The 23,711-nt window shown below is 33.3% G+C and overlaps 2 protein-coding genes across 2 annotated transcripts; both read left to right on the top strand.

Annotated features, from left to right (window-relative positions):
- Window positions 1-715: 715 nt before the first annotated feature.
- LOC102584117 (protein DEFECTIVE IN EXINE FORMATION 1-like) lies at window positions 716-10,373 on the top strand. Its single transcript, XM_006338935.2, has 12 exons — window positions 716-934; window positions 2,188-2,298; window positions 3,942-4,024; window positions 4,385-4,502; window positions 4,582-4,739; window positions 5,368-5,942; window positions 6,035-6,105; window positions 7,196-7,452; window positions 8,625-9,090; window positions 9,180-9,297; window positions 9,369-9,551; window positions 9,631-10,373. The coding sequence occupies exons 1-12, from the start codon at window positions 801-803 to the stop codon at window positions 9,946-9,948; spliced, it is 2,592 nt and encodes an 863-aa protein (XP_006338997.1). The 5' UTR covers window positions 716-800; the 3' UTR covers window positions 9,949-10,373.
- Window positions 10,374-19,893: 9,520 nt separating this feature from the next.
- Window positions 19,894-23,711, top strand: LOC102583781 (UPF0503 protein At3g09070, chloroplastic-like). The gene is made up of 2 exons (XM_006338934.2): window positions 19,894-22,101; window positions 23,218-23,711. Exon 1 carries the CDS (start codon window positions 20,168-20,170, stop codon window positions 22,091-22,093), a length of 1,926 nt encoding a protein of 641 aa, XP_006338996.1. The 5' UTR covers window positions 19,894-20,167; the 3' UTR covers window positions 22,094-22,101; window positions 23,218-23,711.

Genomic DNA, 23,711 nt, shown 5'->3' with positions numbered 1-23,711 from the left:
GACGCCCCAGTGAGGAGGTGCGAGGGGCTGGTAGTAGAGGGTACGCGGAGGGGTAGAGGTAGGCCCAAGAAGTATTGGGGAGAGGTGATTAGACAGGACTTGGCCCAGCTACACATTACCGAGGACATGACTCTAGATAGGAAGGAGTGGAGGTCACGTATTAAGGTTGAAGGCTAGTAGGGTTAGCGTGTTGTCTTTCCTGGCGAGGGTATGGGTTGTTAGCGTTTGTAGTAGTCTTAGCCTTACACTTGTAGTTCTTGTATGTGATCCCTATAGCCTTATGTTGTTTACTGCGTTTCACTTCTCACATTATTTTCTTGATGTATTGCCCCCTTTGTTGATTATGCACTATTTTTCTTATTGGATGTTATGCTTTATATAATTCTCTTCCTTTACTTGGCTTTGTTACACTTGAGCTGAGGGTCTTCCGGAAACAGCCTCTCTACCTCCACGAGGTAGTGGTAAGGTCTGCGTACACTTTACCCTCCCCAGACCCCACCTAGTGAGATTTCACTGGGTATGTTGTTGTTGTATTTTTAATAATCTCAACAATTAATAGAGATTGAGTGAATACTATGAAACAATATTGAATACTATAGAGTGTATTACTAATACAAACATTAGTTATGCATAGATTAGAAAAATATATCAAACAAGCTACTATCAATATATCAAGCTAATATAAGGATTATTTTCTCTAATACACCCGTCCCAAATATTTTAAGGGTAATTTTTGCCCGGAGCTGAACTGAATAGATTTTTTGCAGTCTGAAATTGCTATACTCCCTCCGGTGATCTCAATGAAAGCTAGGGTTTTCCTACTCTGTTTTCTCCTATTATCTTCAAATTTCCGTTTTCTGCAATCTGAAGACACCATAAAAAACAAATTTCGAGAACGAGAAGCCACTGATGATTCCCTCGCTTACCCCAATTTGTAAGTTTCCGTTCATTCCTTCTCTGTGTTTTTTAAGCTGTTTAATCGATTTTGATATTGCATAACCACTTAATTCAGGATGTTACATAGAGCTGTACTGACTCATTGAGAATTTTCTCCTAATTTTTTTGGTGATATTACCAATTTAATGTCTTATTATCAAGATTTAATGATCAAAAACACATTTCCTGAGTTTTACATTAACTGGTTGAACTATTAGTATAGATGAGGTAGGAAAATGGAACAATTGATAGTTGAGGTGTGTTTTTGGTATTCAGGTAGGAAAATGGACCAAGTGATAGTTGGGGTGTGGAATTCGCGAAAAGACGATAGTTATGTATGTTTTTAACCATTATCTCTATTATTACGCCTCAACTACTAGTTTTACCCTTTCCTAACTGAACTATTACCATAGTTGAGGTAGGAAAACGGAATAGTTGATAGTTGAGGTGTGTTTTAATACATGGTGATAGTTCAGGTAGGAAAAAGGAACAAATGATAGTTGGAGTGTGAAATTTGTGAAAAGGCGATACTTGAGTGTGTTGTTTTTAACCGTTATCTCTATTATCAATATCAAACTGGAGATGCTAATATCTTCCTGAAATATGTGCTTACTCCCAATATGGCTGACACTCTTTCTAATTTTTAATTTATTTGTATTTGTGTACAAACATATTGATGCCTAACATTTCTATAGAACTTTCAAGAATTCACATTCATGAAACTGCTATAATTGTGATAATAACAGACCTTTTAACCATTATTTTACCATTCTCTTCTACTACTTTTACTAAATTATACTTTATATGTTTCAATTTATATGACAGTCTTTCCGTTTTGGAAGGTTCAAAATGTTTCACGCCATTCTATTTCTATTCAAGCTGCAGAACTTCTAAGTATTCAAATACATTAAATTATTCAATGTTTGAAATTTGATGTGATGTTTTCTTTGTTTTCTCTCTCAAACTAACTTTTCGACTGTAAGTATATTATTTTCTCCCATTATTACTAATTTATTATACTTAAGTCAAAACAAATACCTTAAACTTTGTGCCCAAACAAACACCGATATAATTTAGATGGAGGGAGTATATAAGTCAAATTAACATCTTAAACTCCTTGTTTTGTCAAACATCCTAACAAAATGGGACAGAGGAAGTACCATTGACGTATACTTTTGGTTTCAACGCCTGATACACAAAAGATAAAAACTGAAAAGATTTTAATATTGCTGTTGGTGTTTATGCTGGCAGGGATGAAGATGAATTGTTGAATACACAGTGCCCTCAGCATTTGGAGCTGAGATGGCAGACAGAAGTTAGTTCTAGCGTATATGCATCCCCCTTGATTGCTGATATTAACAGGTAATGTGATAGAAGCTTCTTTCTTTTGGGTTGTAATTCATTTGCTTTTACACTCTCTGAGTGTGTGATGACTGCCTTAAGATGAGTGTTGTTGTTTACTTTCTGAGACTACTTGTTTCCATAGTGGTACAGCGGTCAATTATTATCAAGAGAATAATAGTAATAATAACAAATATCAATGATATGGATGCAGTTATTTTATTAAAAGTAAACAAAGAGGCAGGTGGTTCTCAAGGATAGGAAGGGTGGAGGACTAGGTGTAAGAAATCTGAAACTGCACAATATGACCTTGCTCTTCAAATGACTTTGGAGATATAACTTAGATGGCAGTGAAGCCTGAAAGAAGATAATTAATGCTATACATGGCAAAAAGGATGACTAGAGATCTTCTATGCAAGTGAATGTTAAATGGACTATCTGGAAGGGTATAAGCATGCATGGAAAGAATTCATCAAATACACTAAACTGGAGGTGGGAGATGGACATAGGATCAAATTCTGGACAGATTTATGGGTTAGATGTGAATGTCTGAAGGCTAAATCCCCTATATAGTTTAATTGTTCTGTTAATAAAGGAGTCTTTGTTGCTGAATTTCACTCAAACTCAGGTTGGCAAATAAATTTCAGAGGAATCTAAATGATTGGTAGGTAGAGGATTTTTCCCAATTGCTTCAGCAGCTGGAATCAGTCTCTATGCATTAAAGTAAGATGGATTCTCTGATTTGGTCAGCTACTGAAGATAAAATATTCTCGGCTAAAGCTGCTATATTATTTTGTTAAAGCAGACAGACATTGGAATGAGACTTGGCCTTGGAAGATGATTTGGAAGGAAAACACTCCTGTTAAGGTAGCATGCCTGGGATGGATTGCAGCTCAGGAGGCTTGTCTAACTCAAAATTACCTGCAGAAAACCTATGTTTTGGTGGTGTAATAGATGCAATCTGTGTAAAGAGGACCAGGAGACAGTTTTTCATCTAATCCTTCCGTGTAGAGTCTCAAGACAATTTGGGAATTATTCTTTAATAGCTGTGGCATTTCATGGGTGATGCCTCAGGGTTAGGAGCTTATTGGAAAGCTAACAACTTCAAAGAGTACTTAAAGAGTGTTGAAGCAGATTCGGAGAACTGTCCTAGTATGCATCTTCTGGAGAGGAACAAAGCTTGCTTTGAAGGACAGAGAAATCATATCTCTAGAATTAAGAATGAATGTCTGCATAATCTGTATTTTGGTGTAAAAGTAGTACCTTAGCAGTTTAGCTAGTCTGGATCGGTTCGTGGATTTTTTATTTTTTTAGGAAGGAAAGGGTAGTAGGCTGTTTGTTCTCTGTACTTTTCTCTACCATCTTGGTACCTTTACTACCTTATTATTGAACTTTTACCTTATTTTAGAAAAAAAGTAATTGAGGAGATAACATGTATCCTGATATAAATTTGTTGATGAAAATGGATGGTCTTTTGAAAAGGCAAATAACTATGTTTTCAAGACCTCCCTGATTATTGCAGGGAAAAGCTACAACTATCCTAGTTATGTGTGAGATTCAACGAAATCACATGCAGTTGCTTATTTTCAAACTTGAGTATCTTTTATTGTTTTCTGTTTCCTAAATTTATTCATATCGGCTATGTTTCTGGATCATTACTACAGTGATGGAAAGCTTGAGGTGGTAGTTCCCTCTTTTGTTCATTACTTGGAAGTTCTGGAAGGTTCTGATGGAGATAAAGCTCCAGGTATGATTTGTGGAAAGCTAGTTATAAGCTTTGTTACTCTGGACACTCCAAAAATGTTGCCGCACCTATGTCGGATCATCCATAAATACACTATTTTTGGAGTATCCGACACGCAACCATCGATATTTTTGAAGAGTAACATAGGTTATAAGAGTAAATGCAAACTTATTAGGTGAGCTACATAATACCTCACATCCTGCTTGTATATAAGTTGACAAACCAAGATGTAAATTTATGAACTATGAAACAACAAAATTCACCTCAATATGAAGAAATTATCTATATGAATAATAATGAGGTTTGAGCTGCGTATATAAATCTGATGACATCTGTACAAATTTTACAACTTCAAATCATCAGGATGGCCAGCATTCCATCAATCAACTGTTCATTCCACTCCTTTCCTATATGACATTGACAAGGATGGGGTGAGGGAGATAGGTTTGGCCACCTATGATGGTGAGGTGCTCTTTTTCAGGTATGAGTACAACATATTTTGTAACTGTTGTCTTGTTGAGATTTTCTTTATTTAGTATGACCTTGTTAGATTTGCATAGGGTCTCAGGATACCTGATGTCTGATAAATTGGAGATTCCTCGGCTGAGAGTTAAAAAAGATTGGCATGTGGGTTTGAAACAGGACCCGGTGGACCGTTCTCATCCAGATGTACATGATGACCAACTTGTACAGGAGGCTGTCATGGACTCCATAGCCAGTGAGTATTATCCTTTTACATTGCTCTTCATATTCACTTTGTTTCCTCTTAATATTCCTGTTTGCTTATGATATATGCTACCTAGCTGCCCCAGCATGGGTAATTTTTTTAAAATGTGTTGTGACACTTGTCATAGATCTATAGAACCATGATATCCTTATGTTCTATAAGTTAATATTTTGTTACTAAGATCCGGAATAAATTACTGCTAAATATTCTTGATTTTGCAGTACTGAATTAGTTTACCTGTTGTCCTGTAGGGCCTTTTACTCGAATATTTCTGTTGTAATTTGGTACCTTGGTCTATATTTTTCTCAGCATTGGTGCACATCTTATGTTGCCACTCGACTTTTTTCACCTATTTGCCAATTCTACCTCTTTGTTTGTGCTTTCTAGTATTCAACTGATTTTCAATGGGACTCCGACCCTTGTGCTTGTTTTGACTTGCCTCTGCGGAAAGACTAATTTTTCCTAGATTATTATCTCAACATGTCAAGAGAGGTACTCTTAATTTATTTTTTGTTTATTTGGTGATGTTACATTCTGAAGATAACCTCTGTCTTTTAGATGTGAAATGCTAGACGTTGATATCTTAAATCATATCTTTAATTCAAAAGTTTTCTCCTAGGTCACAATGCATCCACTCATGGAGGCAACCATTCAAAATCTACTGCATCTGAAGTTAACACTGAAACCCATTCTATTCAAAAAGAAGTCAACCATGATGCATCGAATGCTTCAATATCTTTGCCGTCAGGAGTTTCACCTAACACATCAAATTCATCTAATTTAGAGGACCAAAAGGGGAAAAATGATAGTCTAGCTGGTGGAGAAGTTAAAATGACTAACTTAAACAATATTACTCTGAATTCTGATAATGAGAAAATCAGTGTCTCGGAGAATGGAACAAGTAAAGGGAGAAGGCTTCTTGAAGATAATGTCTTGAGAAGTTCGGAGGAAAGTGATTCTGGATCCAAAGATGTTAGAGCTGCAACTGTGGAAAATGAAGGGGGTCTGGAAGCGGAAGCTGATTCATCTTTTGAGTTATTCCGGGATAATGAGGATATCCCTGATGATTATGATTATGACGATGATGATTACCTTGATGATGATGAATTATGGAAAAATGAAGAATTTGAGGAACCAGAACATGAGAAATTGGAGAATTATGTTCATATTGATGCTCATGTTTTATGTACTCCTGTAAGTCTCTTGAAAAGAGCAGCTTATGTGATTGATACATCATAGTCGTTAAATGTCAGGTAATAAATTTTGGATGTCCTTGTTTCTATCAGGTCATTGCTGACATTGACAGTGATGGGGTGTCGGAGATGATTGTTGCAGTATCCTACTTCTTTGACCATGAGTAAGCTTTCTCACCATGGTGCTATTTTGGTTTCACATTGTTTCTCGGTTTCTGACTGAAGTGTCCGCTGATTTATATATTTGCTCCTTAAATGTTGAAGTCATTCAGTTTTCACCGTATGGTATATGCTATTTAAGTCTTGCGGAGCATTTATTAAGGGTGAAACATCAAGCCTCCTCTTGTATGGTACTACCTCCGTCCACTTTTAATTGTCATGTTGTATTTTTCGAAAGTCAAATAACAAGAACTTTGACTAACATTTTACGATGTATTTTTCAACATATTGATATGTAAAAAATAGCAATTTATAGTACTTTTCGTATCGTTTTTTAATATCTAATTTTTTGTTTTAAATATCGAATTAATGTAATCTAATTTGACTTTGAAAATTAGTCAAATTTTAGATATTAAAAAACGATACGAAAAGTACTATAAATTGCTATTTTTTACATATCAATATGTTGAAAAATACATCGTAAAATGTTAGTCAAAGTTCTTGTTATTTGACTCTAAAAAAGAAAATCATGACAATTAAAAGTGGACGGAGGGAGTATATGCTTTCAAGACATTTGCTGCTGCTATTAAATGGACAGTTGACTGAATTATGAAATCTTGAAGTGAGTGTCTTGTTGATTGGATAATGATCACTGCTTCCAGAACAAGGATGTTTATGTGGGTATGTAGGATTGTTTAATTAAAACTTCAGCTTGGTTATGTTAATAGGCTGTGTTATACATTTCAGTCCTCATAACAATCCTGCCAAATAAATATGGGAGTTGCAATTGTTCATGTCAAGATCTCTTAATTAAATGCTATTCATCTCAGCCACATCTTTTTGACATAGCTTTGATCTTCTTGATGCGCATTACTGTATGAAACATATATAATACTTTTAAAATGATTGAAATCTCCTCCTTTTTTCTTTGTCAAATAGAGCCCCTTTATTTTGCTCCATTTAATAATGACTCTTTTACCTTCTCAAAAAAAGCCCTAAAAAGGTCTCGTCTAGTAATAGACAGCTGATTAAAACTTTTGGAAGTCAATTCTGCTGCCAAAAAAATTAAAAAACTAATGAATCATGAATCCACAGGTACTATAACAATCAGGAGCATATAAAGGAACTTGGAGACATTGAAATAGGAAAATATGTTGCTAGTGGTATTGTTGTTTTCAATCTAGATACCAAGCAAGTTAAATGGACTGCACAGTTGGACTTAAGTACTGACGACGGGAAATTCCGTGCCTATATATACTCTTCTCCTACGGTAGTTGATTTGGATGGTGATGGAAACATGGACATTCTAGTGGGGACCTCCTATGGCTTCTTTTATGTGTTGGATCACAACGGTAATCCTCTGTTAAGGTCTTTCCGGTCTTATTTTTTAGTTTATGTGTTGCTGATGTCTGGTTTAAGTAAATCAATCAATCGACCACTACACCTCATTCCTATTATTGGATTCAGCAATATGAATCCTATGTATCCATTATTCAGTTCATTCGATTCAAAAAATTCAGTAGTATTTTTCAACTTCTAGTATTCACCTTAGCACCATAACTGTTCTTTCCATGTGATCTGAATTATTTTCCCATCATGAGAGACCCATCATTGATTTAACACTATGTCCTGTCATGGTAATTATAATGCTCTGTATCATCTAAAGAATGCTGTTTCCTGCTAGATTCCTCTTTGATTAAGCCTATGAGGTCTGGCATCACTTGTAGTTAAACGTGCAAGCATGATACTGTCACGCCTCAAATCTGGAGAATGTGACTGGTACCTGATGCCTTAAACTTCCATCGAGGGAACCAACCTAACATGGCATACTCAACATAATCCATGCATGATTACAACATGTGCAAATTAAACATCCCTTGTTAAATGTATTTAATGACGCAACCCGCCACATCTTAATTAAAAAAAAATGGCACCATCAGACCTTTTCAAACTTCTCCATTTTGGTCGTTTTGTCCTTCCTACCTCTCCAACCAAACCCCAAACCATGTGAGACACCCGTTAACACGTTCCAAATACTTTACCACTCCTGTGTGTGTCTGTGCACACTTTGGAGTTAATTATTAACCATTAAGCTTGTAATTAACCCAAAAATTTAAGCTTAACTGTTTAGCTCTGTATTATTTTTGGTGTAAACAAGTAGTCTTAGATAGCTCAGAAGTAATCAGCACAACTATAGACTGGCTGTAACTTGGTAGGTATAGGATCCTATGTAACTACAACACTTTTGGAGGGGAACTACACTTTTGAGGTAGTATACCTGTGGATAAATATAGACTAACTGTTACATTTCTCAAAAAAAATAAAAATTGCAGGGCTTTACCAATACTTTTGACTTACACTCCGCTGGACAGTCATACACGTCCTGAAGTGGCAATTAGGTTTTGAATTGTTGTCCATTCATTTCTTTTTTAGTAAATGTGTCATCCTCCTAATTCTTGTCTGCTCTGCTTCATATGATTGTTGTTATTGTCGTACCTTTTGAAGACTAATGACCTAACATCAGGCAAAGTGAGGGAAAAGTTCCCTCTCGAAATGGCTGAAATCCAAGGAGCAGTAGTTGCAGCTGATATCAATGATGATGGAAAGATTGAACTAGTTACAACAGATTCACATGGAAATGTTGCTGCTTGGACCGCACAAGGCACAGAAATTTGGGAAACGCATCTCAAGAGCCTTGTTCCTCAGGGACCGGTTATTGGCGATGTGGATGGAGATGGCCATACAGATGTCGTTGTCCCAACACTTTCTGGGAATATTTATGTTCTGAATGGCAAGGACGGCTCATTTGTACGTCCATATCCTTATAGGACTCATGGTAGGGTGATGAATCGAGCACTTCTTGTCGACTTGAGCAAACGTGGGGAGAAGAAAAAAGGGCTTACAATTGTCACAATGTCATTTGATGGTTATTTGTATCTCATAGATGGACCAACATCATGTGCTGATGTTGTAGATATTGGTGAAACTTCGTAAGACAACCATTCATTCTCTCTCTCCATTTTCTTTTTTATTTTGTAGACTTATCTTTGATCAGCTATATATTTTCTGCTTGTCACAGATACAGCATGGTCTTGGCTGATAATGTTGATGGTGGCGATGATCTTGATCTTATTGTAACAACCATGAATGGTAATGTCTTCTGTTTCTCCACGCCTGCCCCACATCATCCCCACAAGGTAAGTGAAAATTTGGTGTATTTGCTTTTGGTTAATTGTTCGTGTTCTTTGATATTGATACCTGCACTCAGACTTGGAGATCTCCTAATCAAGGGAGAAACAATGCTGCTTACCGTAATGATCGTCAGGGGATCTATGCAACTCCATCTTCAAGAGCTTTCCGTGATGAAGAGGGCAAGAGCTTCTGGGTTGAAATAGAGATTGTTGATAAATACAGATACCCATCTGGGTCTCAAGCTCCTTATAATGTCACGGTGAATAGCTTTCACATACTTGGTCCATCCTGCATACTATTAAAATCTAATCAGTTATTTCTTCTCCATTGTGACACAGGTGAGCTTGTTAGTTCCTGGTAATTACCAAGGGGAACGAACTATTAAGCAAAATAAGATATTCGATCGTCCTGGTAAACATCGGATTATGCTCCCAACTGTTAGTGTAAGGACTGCTGGGACTGTTTTGTTGGAGATGGTTGACAAGAACGGGCTATATTTCTCAGATGATTTTTCTCTAACATTCCATATGCATTATTATAAGCTATTGAAATGGATTCTCGTACTCCCTATGCTGGGAATGTTTGGTGTGCTTGTCATCCTTCGTCCACAAGAGGCCATGCCACTACCATCATTTTCACGGAACACTGATTTGTGATGTTGCAGTCACTTATATTACAACTAGTTTCCATCATGCTGAAGAAATGAAGCAAATCACTCCTTCTGGACCTTGAGCAGAGAACTAAATTACTGATACTGGGTATGATCAATGGCTCAAACATGACAATTCAGAACATTTTCATCATTCTGAGCGGATGTTCTTGGACAATAGAGTACTCGAGGAGGAAGTTCCTTGATCAGACCAATCAAGTCTGGTTTTGTGGGGGTAATCTTAGCGGTCTTTTGAACGGATCATGTTAAATATTGAGAAGATGTTAAGGGACACTGCATTTTGTGAAGTTGAATATTTCCTTCTCTATGATAACCGCATGTGTTACTAATAGAGTACATTGTGATGAAACATTCACTGTGTAATGAGAAATTTACAATGTGATGCCGGGAAGTAAACTCTTTTACTTGTTATTACTGTGTATTTAGCTTTGCTCTGATTTATCGAACATCACTGTGTATATCAGGTACAAAATACTGCATAGTGTGCCTACTACAAAATGCCAGCATTTATTTTGTTACCGGTTTCGAGTGTTGGTTCATGTAAAATGGCCAAAACTCATCTATGATTCTGCAAGAACCATAGATGTCACTTTGGTCTTGAAAAAAATATCACCAAACCAAAATTATTGATCTTCAAACAAAAAGGGAAAAAACCCAGAAAAGTTATGAGGAAATGAATGGATTTTCTGCAAGAATTGATCAATTTGTCTTTCTACATGTCAGAGACAAGGAAATTTAGGTTTTTGGGTACAACCAAATTACAAAATTAGGTGCAAAAATCAAGAAATTTTGTTAGGTTGAAATTGAAACTATGCTATAAAATGGCCTCTACCTAAAATATTATATTGTAATTTTTGTTTGGGAAGCAAAATAAATTTACCCAGCAACTATAGTAAAATCTTCTAAGATACTAAAATTTATCAAATTTTAGATGGGTAATGGCAAAAGGGTTGCATTTTTTTTTTCTTTGAAAGAGTTTTCTTTTAGCACCAGCATATGTTGTTTGTCCATATTTAGTGAATTGTCCTTCATTATCTTGTTTGTTCCATATTTGTCAAATTGTACAAATTCTTTTGGGTACCTGCTACATTGACACTTCTCTTTAGGTTAAATAAAAAATGAAAAGAAAAAACACAAATAATTTGATTTTACTTGTCAAATTAGATCCACTCAAATATTTGGATCACATTTTATTTTCTCCTTTTAGGAGGACAATAGCCACCTTATTTTTGAGTTTTAACAATTAAGGGTGTGTTAAGTAAGAAGCGAATATTTTCACACGGTTACTCCTTTTAGGCTGAATAAAATTATTATTATCTTCCGGGTTAGCCCTGCTATCCTCCACGTCATCACTATGGTTCAAAACATAAAATTTATTATTTTGCTGACAGCAAATTTCCAATTTAGATTGATTGAAAGAAGAACTCAAAAAAAGGTATTGCAATATGCAATAAGGCTAGTTTTATAAAGTGGCCAAATTGTGTGATTAAATGGGCTACTGAATGTGTAAGCCCAATGTAGCAATTGCACCCAGTAGCCACTTTTACATTACTATTTAATCCATACTCGATTTTCTTCAAATTATTTAATTTGTAGTCACAATTGGCGAAGTACAATAGCAATTGCATACAGTAGCCACTTATGTAAATGTATTGACCATCTTGTTTATCATTATGATCGATACATTTTGACGATATATATAGTGTATAGTATATGTATAGAATATATATATATATAAAATATAAAGGGTAGCCCGATATAGGTTGTGTTGAAGTTATTTGTGTTTTATAGGAGTTAATTGAAATCTCAAAAAATCAACAGATATGTCCTTAAACAATGCGAAATTGAACAAAAATATTCTCCGTCAATAATTTGATTCAAAAATGTTCTTGACTTCAATACTTTGTTTCAAAAATACCATATACTCAAATATTGACAATAATGATTTTTAGGTTCAAAGATGAAGGCTTTGATTTTGTGTGTATTAGGCTATGATTCAACATATTTGATGTCCTTTTTGGTTGTTAGATTCAATCTCCCTTGATTTGTACATATTTCTGTGCGTGTGGGGTGAAAGTACTCTATTATGTTTGTCCTTTTTGTTTCCCCTTTTTTATCTTTTAAATCATGAAATACTGTTCATCCTTCCCTTTTCCTACAACTATTTGTTTTAAACATTAATCTATAAGTAAATGCAACTCAAATTTTGACAAATATGACCAATATTTAAAAAAAAAAAAAAGTATTTTCTTCTCACAAATTAAACATGCTAGGCGCAATAATGGCCTAAAAGAGGATGATAAGATGAGCACGAGAATGAATGCCACACAAAAGAGTCAAGATCAGGCTACCTAATAAAATGCTTAATTGATTCATTTCAGATCAATCGAATTGGTATGAAAATTATATAATGGGAAAACTACAAGAAACTTGACATATTTGAATAATTCAATGATCTATCAATTATAGAAGTAGAAATTTTGGCAAGTTGCTTTGGAGGGTGGTCATCCATACGGATGGTCTGAGATCGATCCTCCTTAATGCCTTCTGAGTCGAGCATGTCGCACAAGGTAAGCGCGGTTTACATCGCGGAAAATAACCCAAACGTTTACTAAGTTTTAATAGTTTTTTTTTATAATTCTTTAGTACCTATTGGCTATTTATTATGACTATATATAATATATCAAATAAAAAAAATATCTTTTTAGAAATATTTTGACAAAATTTTGTATAGATCAATTTGGACTACATATCAAACTATTTTTTAATGAACTGAGCTAATAAATAAGCACGTTAATAATCAGTCCTAACTTCTAAATATATTTATCAAATTATAAGTTAATTTTACGACTACTAATAAAGAAGAATTAGTAATAATTATGAAACAACATTATTCGACCTAATAATGAGATGGACGAAATTTGTGGAAACTTTGATGCACGCCTGTGCAATTATTCCATGGCCTCTCATTACTATTTTTCTTCGTACCCCATCTCAATCAAAACTATAATATTAACAAATTAAAATATATATTTTTAATTTTCCAGAATTAGTGGGAAAAATTGATCAAACTAACTGTCACTAGGTTTTGATTATATTACCAACTTTGTTATATATTGGTATATAATTACGGTTCGATTTCTTTTGAATGATCTAATTTACAAAATAGACAACATATAATTGAAGTTCTATCAATTGTCTGAACTTCTGCCAGAAATGCAATGAATTTAGTCATATATAATTTTTTATATTTTTGTTTGAAGTTTCTTCAAATGACAAAACATAGTATGATCGATATTATTTTAAAAAAAATTGATTCTCCACTCAGTGTTCTATATGTGCAATGAAGTTCGACTATTCGAGACCTTTAGTTAAAGGAGGAGCAACTCCATCCACTGCATCACATCCTTTTCTGGGTGTATGATAAAAAAAATTTAAGGTACTTATTTTGCAAATTAAGCTTATTCAAAAAGTTAGAGCTCACAATTTGACAAATCGAGCAAAACAATGAAATTTGATTTTAAAATAAATGGTTTTACTTGATAAGACAATTGTAAATGATGAAATCCAGCTATTAAATAGACAAAACATTGTACTATGATGGTTACATATGATGTAAACCTTTTCTTTTTTTAACACATCTATAATGGTACGATTTTGTTTCGATATTCCTTGTACTAAGCAGTTAAAGATTTGTCTAATTATCATTAAGCAGCATAATGTTGTGATTTGACCACACAAAATTGTGGTATATTGAAAGAACATAATGTTGTCTTGATTTCGATCGGAGATTAAATTTAGACGGATCAATAAAGACTAAATTAATAAATGGACAATTCGTCGAAATGTTACTTGAATTGAGATAAATTGAATCAGAATAAGCTGAAGATTTGATCATCTCCCAAATCGTTCAACACTAACAAAATTTTAAGTTTTTCTTATAATTTATTTGATTACCAAATAAAATTAACTCTCTCTTTATTACAACTTCATCTAACATATCCAACAATAAAAAAAATTAAAAATATATTTTAATACATTTTTATTATGTGTCAATTCAAACTAAACATTTAAACCAAATCAATTCAATTTTTAGATGGACTGACTTAGATTATGATTAAATTAACTTGCCATGAAAATCAACTCAACTCAGACAAGACGGATGAATCATATTTTCATGACTTAATTTTGTTATTAATAGCGGTGTGTGTATTATGTATAGCTAGCTAATTTCAAGATTATTTTGGATCTCTTTTTGGCATCTTTTTATTATAATATAATAATGTAACAGAAAAAAACAAGAAGTAAAGATAAAGAGAGCAGCTAAGCCAGAGACAAATTTGAAAGCTTTTTTTTGTGTGTGTGTGTGTGTTTATACATATTTTTATTTTATTCTTCTTCTCTAGTATTAGAAAATAATAAAGAGAATAACAATATATAGTTGACGACAGAGATTCACTTTACGTAGCATGCATTCCCTACACCAGTTTAATTATAATTTACAAAAAAAACAATTGCACACACGTATGCTAATGTAAATCATGTCTCTATTATTTAAGTTAATTATACATATTGATAGTATAATATATATATATATATATATATTAATTCATTTTAACTTTAATATGACATAACAACAAAGGCCGCTTAATAAGATCGATTGCTTAAAATTAATTTTAACAGAAGACCTTATTTTTTCTGTCTGATCAAAGTTTGGGATAAAAAATCTTAGCCCCTATATGATATGTTAACTAGGAGAGTATAATGCTTTGGTAGTGTTTTTGATTATTTGAGAAAAATAATGTAATAATTAAATAATTTTAATAGGCAATTGTAAAATTTGAATGAGAGAAATAACTCTAGAAAGTAGATTAGATTTAGCAAAGTACCAAAGGTTAGTACCGTAATCTACTACATTCCACATCACCAACGCATGTGGTTATTTCTTTTTTTAACCAGAAGTCTTGAGATTCGAGTCCTGTATATGAAAAATAACATGATAGGAGCGTTTTTCTCCAAATATTATAGTCCAGCGTGATATAAATTTAAAATAATCGAACTCTAATATGAGCACCAAAGCTAGGGAAATCAAAGGTGTGCATGTCCCATCATCCTCATGGACTTTATACGAGGACGTTTCCTGCCTCCTCTGCTCATGTGTTGTCTTTCTTCAATTTTTTCCATCCTATCAAAATGTATAACAATAATCAAAATCTTGTAGTTACTAAGAAAAAAATCACTATTTTTCTATTAAAGATTTCACTAAAAAATGTATAGTGGTCATTTCTATATATATTTTAATTGAATCAGTAAGAAAAAAAAAATTAATAGTGTTTTTACATGAAAAAAATTAGAAAGCTTTCTTATATTTCAGTGAAAATCTGTTTTTTGTTTTATGTTTTTCAGGTGAGATGATTCGATGAAAAATAATGTGTATTTTTATAAATTGACTTGACATCCAACAAGTGCTAGCTTACTAGTCAGACACTTTGCTTTTCTAGTTAAAAGAATGGTCACACATTTGAATTTTCTTGAAAATATGATATACATATTATTTAGATTTTAGAGGCCTCATAATCATTTGTCAATAAATAGAGGCTGTGTATAAAAGGATGGAATCAATGATATAACTCTCCTATAAACGAAATTTAACTAGACCAGTTGGTTAAAACCACATTTATATTATTTTAGGTAGTTATGAACAAAATATCAAAACTTTGTGAAAGAATGTATTGATATTGTGTTTAAATGTTTTAGAATATCATTTTATTATAATAATTTGTGGATTTATTTATTTACTCTAAAATATGTACTTATATAAAAAAAAATGTAATGCAACTATTTATTTTGGTTTTCTATCCAGTATTTGATATCTACATTGAAACCTGATTTAATTCAGATTCGCATCAGAAAGTCTCACATGTCAATAAATCGATAAAGCGTTCCCTAATAAAGATGACTTTGTATTCGAAAATTCAAACTCAAGACCTCTGACTATATAATGCAACTAGATACATTACTTGTCATTCTTCCACTATACGTTGGCAATGATAAGTACTCCAAATAGTTGAGATAAATGTCACATAGCAACCCACAAATGACATGAGAATATTAATAAAAAGGAAAATGTAGAATTGTAGAACTCAAAATGAGGTGCCAAACAAAAGGGGGTACACTTAAAAAGATAAAAAAAACAAAAGGGAACTCCAAAACCAAGAAAAGAGCAAAAAAAGAGAGATGTTTTTATTTTTTGTTGTTCGGTGTTCGATATTTGTATTGAGGCTCAACTAAATTTAAATTCGCACAGAAAAATCTTACAACGAAGATAAAACGCTCCTCAACAAAGATAATTACACATCCAAAAAGACTTGAACTCGAAACCTATAAACAAAAATAAAAGAATATTTATCACTCTAGTACAACGACGTAAGAGAGAAGTGTTTTAATAGTACTATATTAGACAAAAGAAAAAGCAAAGAAAGGGAAAAGAGATGTGTTGGAGAGAAAGAGGTGAGACATTTCTGTATTACACATTCAGACTTATGTGTGTTGGCGTGATTTATTACTTTTGCTTTTATCTCTCACTATAAAGGAATCTTTGAAAATCAAAAGTTCCTTCACAAACACTATTAAAACAATAACTTTTTATTTATTTATTTTTGTAATAAAAGAAATCCATTCTATTCCTTAAAATTAATTAAAATCATCTAGTTGTATGAATATAAAGAACTAATGGGGAAAAAAAAGTGAAACTTTTGATTTTAGCACACATGGGGTAGACTTGTTTGACAATACCTAGAGTTGATTAGCTGATTAAAAATAGTTGATAAATTATCTGATATTAAAAAAATACTTTCGAATAATGAAGTTGATTTAAAAAAAAAAAAATAGTTACGTGTTTGAATAAAATAACGGAACTTGTAATAAATAATTAATGTATTTAATAATTAGATGTTGATAGTATTTTCTTTTCTAATTAGGGGGTAACATGGTGCACAAGTCATTTTTAATCATAATGACTGAAGTATTCTGAAAGCCTTTTACATAATATAAATTTCAACGTATTTTGACATTAGAAAAAAGACAAATGACATGAATAAAATTAAAAATAAAATTTATGACAAGTATTTTTCAAATTATAAAAGTTATTAGAAATTTGATCAAATTAAAAGTACTTATAAGCGGTAAATTTTAAATTGGGGTGACCGAGTTATGATTTTAACTTATAAATATTTTTAATATTTATCAAACGCATGAATAAATAAAAAATTATTTACAAGCTAGTTTTTTTTGGCTTATAAGCCTACCAAACATCATGTTAGTTTCTAGGGAGTAATATTATTTCTAAATATAGAAAAAAAAATCTATTTATTGCATTGTTAATTAGGAATAAGGACAAATTTAATGGACAGTATTTTACTGCAACTGAAAATATAATTTATGGGACAACAATAAAAGGGAAAATAAAGAACAAAATTTATTTATTATAATATTAAATAGAGACAGAAAAATATTATTCCTTGGAAAGCGAATAAACGTAGGTGATTAAATTTAAATAAAATAAAAGAGCATGTGTGAGTATTCGTTCCCTCTTTATGTATTTCAGTTTTTTTTTTCTTCGTTTACGAATTATGTATAGTTTTTTAATGTAACCGTCTGAAATTGAGTAATTTTTATTTTTTTTTACTTTATTAGGCTTTTAATCTAATAAATCTCATTTTTATTCTTGATTTTTACACATTAATTTAAGAGTGAAATTAAATAATGATTAAAAAAGAATTATAATATGGAAAATAACGTAGGAAACAAGATCGCCTCTAGTGAAATTTCTTTATTAAAAATTAATCTATGAAGATGGTTGTTCCATATTATTTCATAATATATTATATTAGTAAAATTATTCGTGCTTCGCGCGGGAATTTAATATTACGAAATTTATAAAATAATATTTAAAATCTATCAGACATTAAAACTAAAACACTATATTATCTTACATACAAGATTACGTAGTAACAAACATTAATAATGTAAAGGAAAATAAAAATCATTACATCTTATCATTTAGCCTTAATAACATAAGCATAAATTATAAATTAATGATTGTAAAAATACATATCATGATCTGTATAATAAGCAATAGTGTCAGTGAGCCACTCAACATGAGCAAAGTAGACAAATATTTAATTGTGAAGAAGAAGAAAAGGAGGAAGAGGTTCAGAATTTTCGTTGTGCTAAAATGAGAGGAAATCCCTCTATTTATAGACAACAAAGGGTAGTGTGAACAAATGTTTATTGTGCCTTATCAGAAATGTTACAACTATTTGAAAAAGTTGCAACCCTTCGGAAAGATCACCACCTTTCATAAAAGTCATAACTTTTCATAAAAGTCGCAACTCTTCATAAAAGTCACAACTCTTCATTAAAGTTGCAACATTTCACTAAAGTCGCAACTTTTCATTAAAGTTACAACTTTTCATGAAAGGGAAGGCTAATTTTATAAATAAATAAATTAAAAGGGAGTCCTGATTTGTGGTGGCGCCACATAGACGGATCTAAGGTTCTCTTTAATATATATATGATATATGATTGATGATTATTGGTAATATATTATATTATTGTATTGAGCTATATTATATGCTATGGTATGATTTTATTTTAATGAATATAATATTTTAATATATCGTATCATTCTTCATTATTATATAATATAACACATCAACAATTAAAGTGTTGCGCACAAGGGTGCGGTTGAATGGTTGGGAGTCGAGGCTCCCACATTCAGGGGCGGCTCTTGCATACAAAATTTGAGGCATATGCCTTAGGCCTTCAATTTTGGGGGGCCTCAAATTCTTACCAAGAATAATTTTTTTGTTAATTTTTTTTTACATAAAATTATATTATTTTGTTCTCCTTAACCCCATTCAAATAGTAAAAATCAATTATTTTTCGCTAACACTCATATTATTTATCTGTTTAAACTATTTTCTTCAAATCTTTGATAAGGTAGAGTAATAGTCTGTCAAAAATATGAATCAATAGTCGAAACGTGTTGAACAAAGTAAATTACAATTTTTTTTATTTCTTCTTAAATTTTCAAGCAATGCAACAAACATATTAAAGTAGGATATACCAAGTTATCAACTTCTTGAATCAAATTCTTTGATTTTAACTCTTGTTTTTATTTAAAGTTTGTCAACTTATTACTAAGAATTATGTTAACAATTCATATAGTAATGGCCCTAGTAAAAGAGTGTTTTCTAATGTTGAATTGATAAAATCTTACCTAAAACTAATAATAATAAAAAATATATTTGAAGAAATCATCTATATAGAAATTTTAAGCAAAAATTTACATCTAAAGAGTTAGAAAAATAATTTTTAAATAAATACATATGAAGTTTATTTATATTTTAGGCCTCTAATTGAAATCTAAAAGTTAGAAAAATAATTTTTAAATAAATATATATGAAGTTTATTTAGATTTTAGGTCTCTAATTGAAAATTCGCTTTAGGCCTCTAATTACTTTGAGCCTCCCCTGCCCACGTTGGGGACCTAAGATCAAATTCAGCCTACGTTTGTTATTTAGTCATGAACTCGTCGCAAGTTACCACAAAGTACTCACTCATCACAGAGTTCTTATCCAAAGTTCAGAGATCGTGAGGCCTAGGGTTTCCAAAATAAAAACAACAAAACAATTTAAATATTAATGCAATCACACAAAATCAATCGTTATATAAAATAAGATTTTATGTTATTATCTAATGATGCATTAACAAATCAAATAGACATGATATTTAACTAACAATACAATATAATGTATAACAACCATCCAAATAAGCTGTAAATGATACACGGAAATGACCCAAATAAAGTGTAAATGATACACGAAAATGAAATGACGAAATTGCTTCCCTCGAAAAAATACATTAAACTAAAGTATGAAATAATTTAACGACAAGGCTACAATATTTGGTCAAACAAATTAGTTATTTATAATATTTGGGAAAAAAGATGTAAGAGTGTCCGTTGTGAAGGCATTTTTCATTCTTCTTTATTTTTCTCTTCTTCTTCTTTGCTGTCTCTTCACTTTTCCCCATTGTTGAGAGAACCCAAAGCTCTTCACAAATTCTCACAGTATTTCACTCTCTTTCTCTGATTTGCAGAACATGAGCAAAGTCCGCAGCATTGCACATTACCACCTGGTATGAATCCCACCACTGCGGACCCAACACAGCCACCGCCACTTCCACCGCCGCAGCCACCTCGTTCTTCTTTCAGTTGTGACAGACACCCAGATGAAGATTTCACAGGATTCTGCCCAGAATGCCTCTGTGAACGCCTCACCACCTTAGATCAGACTGCAGCTAATAATAACAATCCTTCTTCTTCTTCACGTCGACCTTCTACTTCATCTGCTTCTGCTATTAAAGCCCTTTTCTCTAAAACTTCTACATTTTCTACTTTTAACCAGAAGCATCCTCCTCTTCCTCCTAAACCCTCTAAACCCACTTCATTTTCCCCCGAACTTCGCCGGACTAAGTCGTTTTCAGCTTCTAAAAACGAAGCGTTGAGCTATTTGGGTGGTTCTGGTTTTGAACCCCAACGTAAGTCTTGTGACGTTCGAGTTCGTAATACACTTTGGTCCTTATTTTCCCTCGACGGAGAGGCTAAAAACCCTCATTCTGAGGATACTGGTGATGCATCTGTGAATAGGCCTGTTATTGAGTTAAAAGAAGAAGAGGAAGAGGAACCAGAAAACGATCAAATCAGCCATATAGGTAACGGAAATGTGGTAAATGAAATAACTGAAGAGTCCCCTGTGGAGAACAGTTTTTGCAGAGAGGTCGATTCAGAAATTGTGGAAGAAGAGCTGGTGAATGGGGATATATTGAAGCCGATGAAAGATCACATAGATCTCGATTCGCAGGTGAAAAAGCCTTCAGGTGGAAGGGACTTGAAGGAAATTGCAGGAAGCTTCTTGTCTGCTGCATCAGTTTTCAGCAAGAAATGGCACAATTGGAGGCGAAAACAGAAGGTGAAAAAACGAAACAATTGTGAGAACTCATCTACACTGTCATTGGAGAAGCCCATTTCGAGAAAATTCAGGGATACTCAGTCTGAGATTGCTGATTATGGATTTGGGAGGAGGTCCTGTGACACTGAACCTCGATTTTCTCTCGATATTGGGAGGATTAGTATTGATGATCCAAGGTACTCCTTTGATGAGCCTCGAGCTTCTTGTGATGTCCACTTCATGGGAAGGAGCATTCCCAGGGTTCCGCCTATGGTTTCAGTGATAGAAGATGCACCAGTGGTGCATGTTCAAAGGGCTGACGACCAAATTCCGGTTGAAGAGTCGCCTGTTTCAGCGAATTGTATTGGTGAGGAAACTGATTTGCCTGGAGGGTCTGCTCAAACAAGGGACTATTACTTGGATTCGTCTTCGAGGCGAAGGAAGAGTCTTGATAGATCTAACTCAATTAGGAAAACAGCAGCTGCTGTAGTGGCAGAGATTGATGAAATGAAGGCAGTGTCCAATGCTAAAGTTCAGCCTGAGAGGGATTTGAATTCGATTTCCAATTCCAATTCTTTAAGGGATGATTTCTCGGAGACTTTTGAATTGACAGGGTTTAAGGATACTGCTTCTGGGATTGGAAATGGGGAACGAAAGGGATCGAAAAAGTCGAAGAAGTGGGCCTGGAATATATGGGGTTTTATACATAGGAAAGGTAATGGAAACAAAGATGAGGAAGATGACAGGTATAGTAGATCAAATGGAGTGGAGAGGTCATTTTCAGGATCTTGGCAAGACATGAGGAGGGAGACAAATGGTGATTTAAAAGGGAGTCTTAATAGGAATATGTTTAGGAGTAATAGCAGTGTTAGTTGGAGAAACTCAACTAATATTGGTGGATCTTTTGGAACTGTGAGGAATCTTGGCATTGACACTAATGTCAATGGTAAAAAGAAAGACGATTTCGTGTTGGAGAGGAACCGGAGTGCAAGGTATTCACCTAATCATATCGATAATGGGTTCTTGCGGTTCCATTTTGCTCCCATGAGAGGCAGCCGGAGAAGTTTACCAGCACAAAGTAGGCCAAATGGGAGGAGCGTACTTCGCCTATACTGAAATCTAAGGTCTTTGGTGTTTCTTTTGTTTAATTGTTAATTTTGTCGCATTTGTTATAAAATCACTTGTGTCATTGTATTTTTTGACTATGCATTTGTCATAAGAATGCTTCTTGGACTTGTTCCAATATATTTGACATGACGAAGAAGTCTTCTTGATATTAATCTGATTATCTTTCTCATTTCATTCTCAATGAATTAGCTTTATGTCTTAAGTTGAGTAGGATTATTGTATCTGGACATGCTTGTTTTGGAGTTGGTAATCTTACTTCTTGTCGTTTACTTCATTTTCTCTGATTGTTTAGTTTGTTAATCTTACCTCCTTAAATCCATATTCAACTGTATATGATATTCCATGTTCCTTTTTAACAATAGTTCCAAAAAGGAAAAATGGTAACATAACTGTCATATTTGGTTAGTATGAACTATGACAGTTAAGGATCTCTAATCTCACTTGATACTAGTTTCATGGTGTGCTTCAATTGTTGTCTTATCTTTGTCTTCTAAACTTTATGTTTGAATCCTTTATCTACATATTTAACTGCTAGGATTTGGTAGTTTCGCTCGTGAAGATATTCCTATACTACTTGTTATTATATCTTGAAACCTACATGTGAAAACCTGCGGATCCACCTCCGTGAGTATATCAACTACACTCAGAAGCAAAATCTGATTTGACTGTCTTAAAAATGACCTGAAATTGCAAAATTTATCAGCTAACTTGTTGAGATTCTGGGTGCATGGAACTCCAATCTATTTGGAGGTGTCACATTGATCATTGTGATTCTGCCTAATACGAGTGTCATACTTGGTCTCTAGATTACCTTGATACCAGCCTTCCCTTTACGGTAGTGATTTCATGATTGTTGCATCTTGAGTTCATTATTATGTGTTAGTCGTTATCGATAAAGAGTAGTCCTTTCCAAGGAAACAAAACATAGTGGATCATCCACCCAAAAAAGAAAGAAAAACAATTATGTGGTCGATCGATCAAATGAACTGATAATTCTTTTGACTTTATTAGTTTCTATGTTCTTTTTGAAACAAAGTTTTACAGTTTCCTGTTGCTACCTCATTGGAACTGATCCTTATTTTGTTTCCTCATTTCATTTCCTTTTAATCCAGGAACGCGATTTAAGGCTTTAGACATGCTGCAAGTTGTTCATTTCTTGGTAACAACTGTGAGAATGAAGTCAGTTCCTGTATAAGGTTTTCGCATGGAGTTGTTGGTTAGAGGCTCTACCGTAATTCAGTCAGATAAGGTTGGAAGAAACTCCAGCTTCCCTGGGAGAACTGAACTTACCGGAGGGCATTGGATTGCAAAGATGCCAAATAATCAGACTGTTTACATGCTGAAGAATTGGTTATAGATTGAGTAGAAAAAACTGAATCTTTCTTCCTTCCAACTGTAGCACATACATAAACTTTTTTACTGAATCGTTATATGTAGTACAATGTCTTCATGGTTCAGAAGTACGCGTTTTGGTCCTGAGGATATATATTATATATAGATTTACACCTTATTATTACTTGCTTGATTGGGGTCTGTAACTCTGTATCTTTCAATGGGTTGTTGGTTAAGTATAAAAGTGATAAATTGATCATGTTGCACTTGAAAA

The sequence above is a fragment of the Solanum tuberosum genome, unplaced genomic scaffold, assembly GCF_000226075.1.
Source record: "Solanum tuberosum cultivar DM 1-3 516 R44 unplaced genomic scaffold, SolTub_3.0 scf00008, whole genome shotgun sequence".
NCBI lineage: Eukaryota > Viridiplantae > Streptophyta > Magnoliopsida > Solanales > Solanaceae > Solanum > Solanum tuberosum.
This window is presented reverse-complemented; position numbering and strand designations above follow the sequence as displayed.

Excerpts from the sequence above, each read along its gene's own strand:
- LOC102583781 (XM_006338934.2), top strand. The coding sequence starts at position 20,168 with ATGAATCCCACCACTGCGGACCCAACACAGCCACCGCCACTTCCACCG.
- LOC102584117 (XM_006338935.2), top strand. The coding sequence starts at position 801 with ATGAAAGCTAGGGTTTTCCTACTCTGTTTTCTCCTATTATCTTCAAAT. Across the intron at positions 2,299-3,941 it reads TTGATTGCTGATATTAACAG|TGATGGAAAGCTTGAGGTGG; the intron begins GTAATGTGATAG and ends TCATTACTACAG. Across the intron at positions 9,091-9,179 it reads GTAGATATTGGTGAAACTTC|ATACAGCATGGTCTTGGCTG; the intron begins GTAAGACAACCA and ends TGCTTGTCACAG.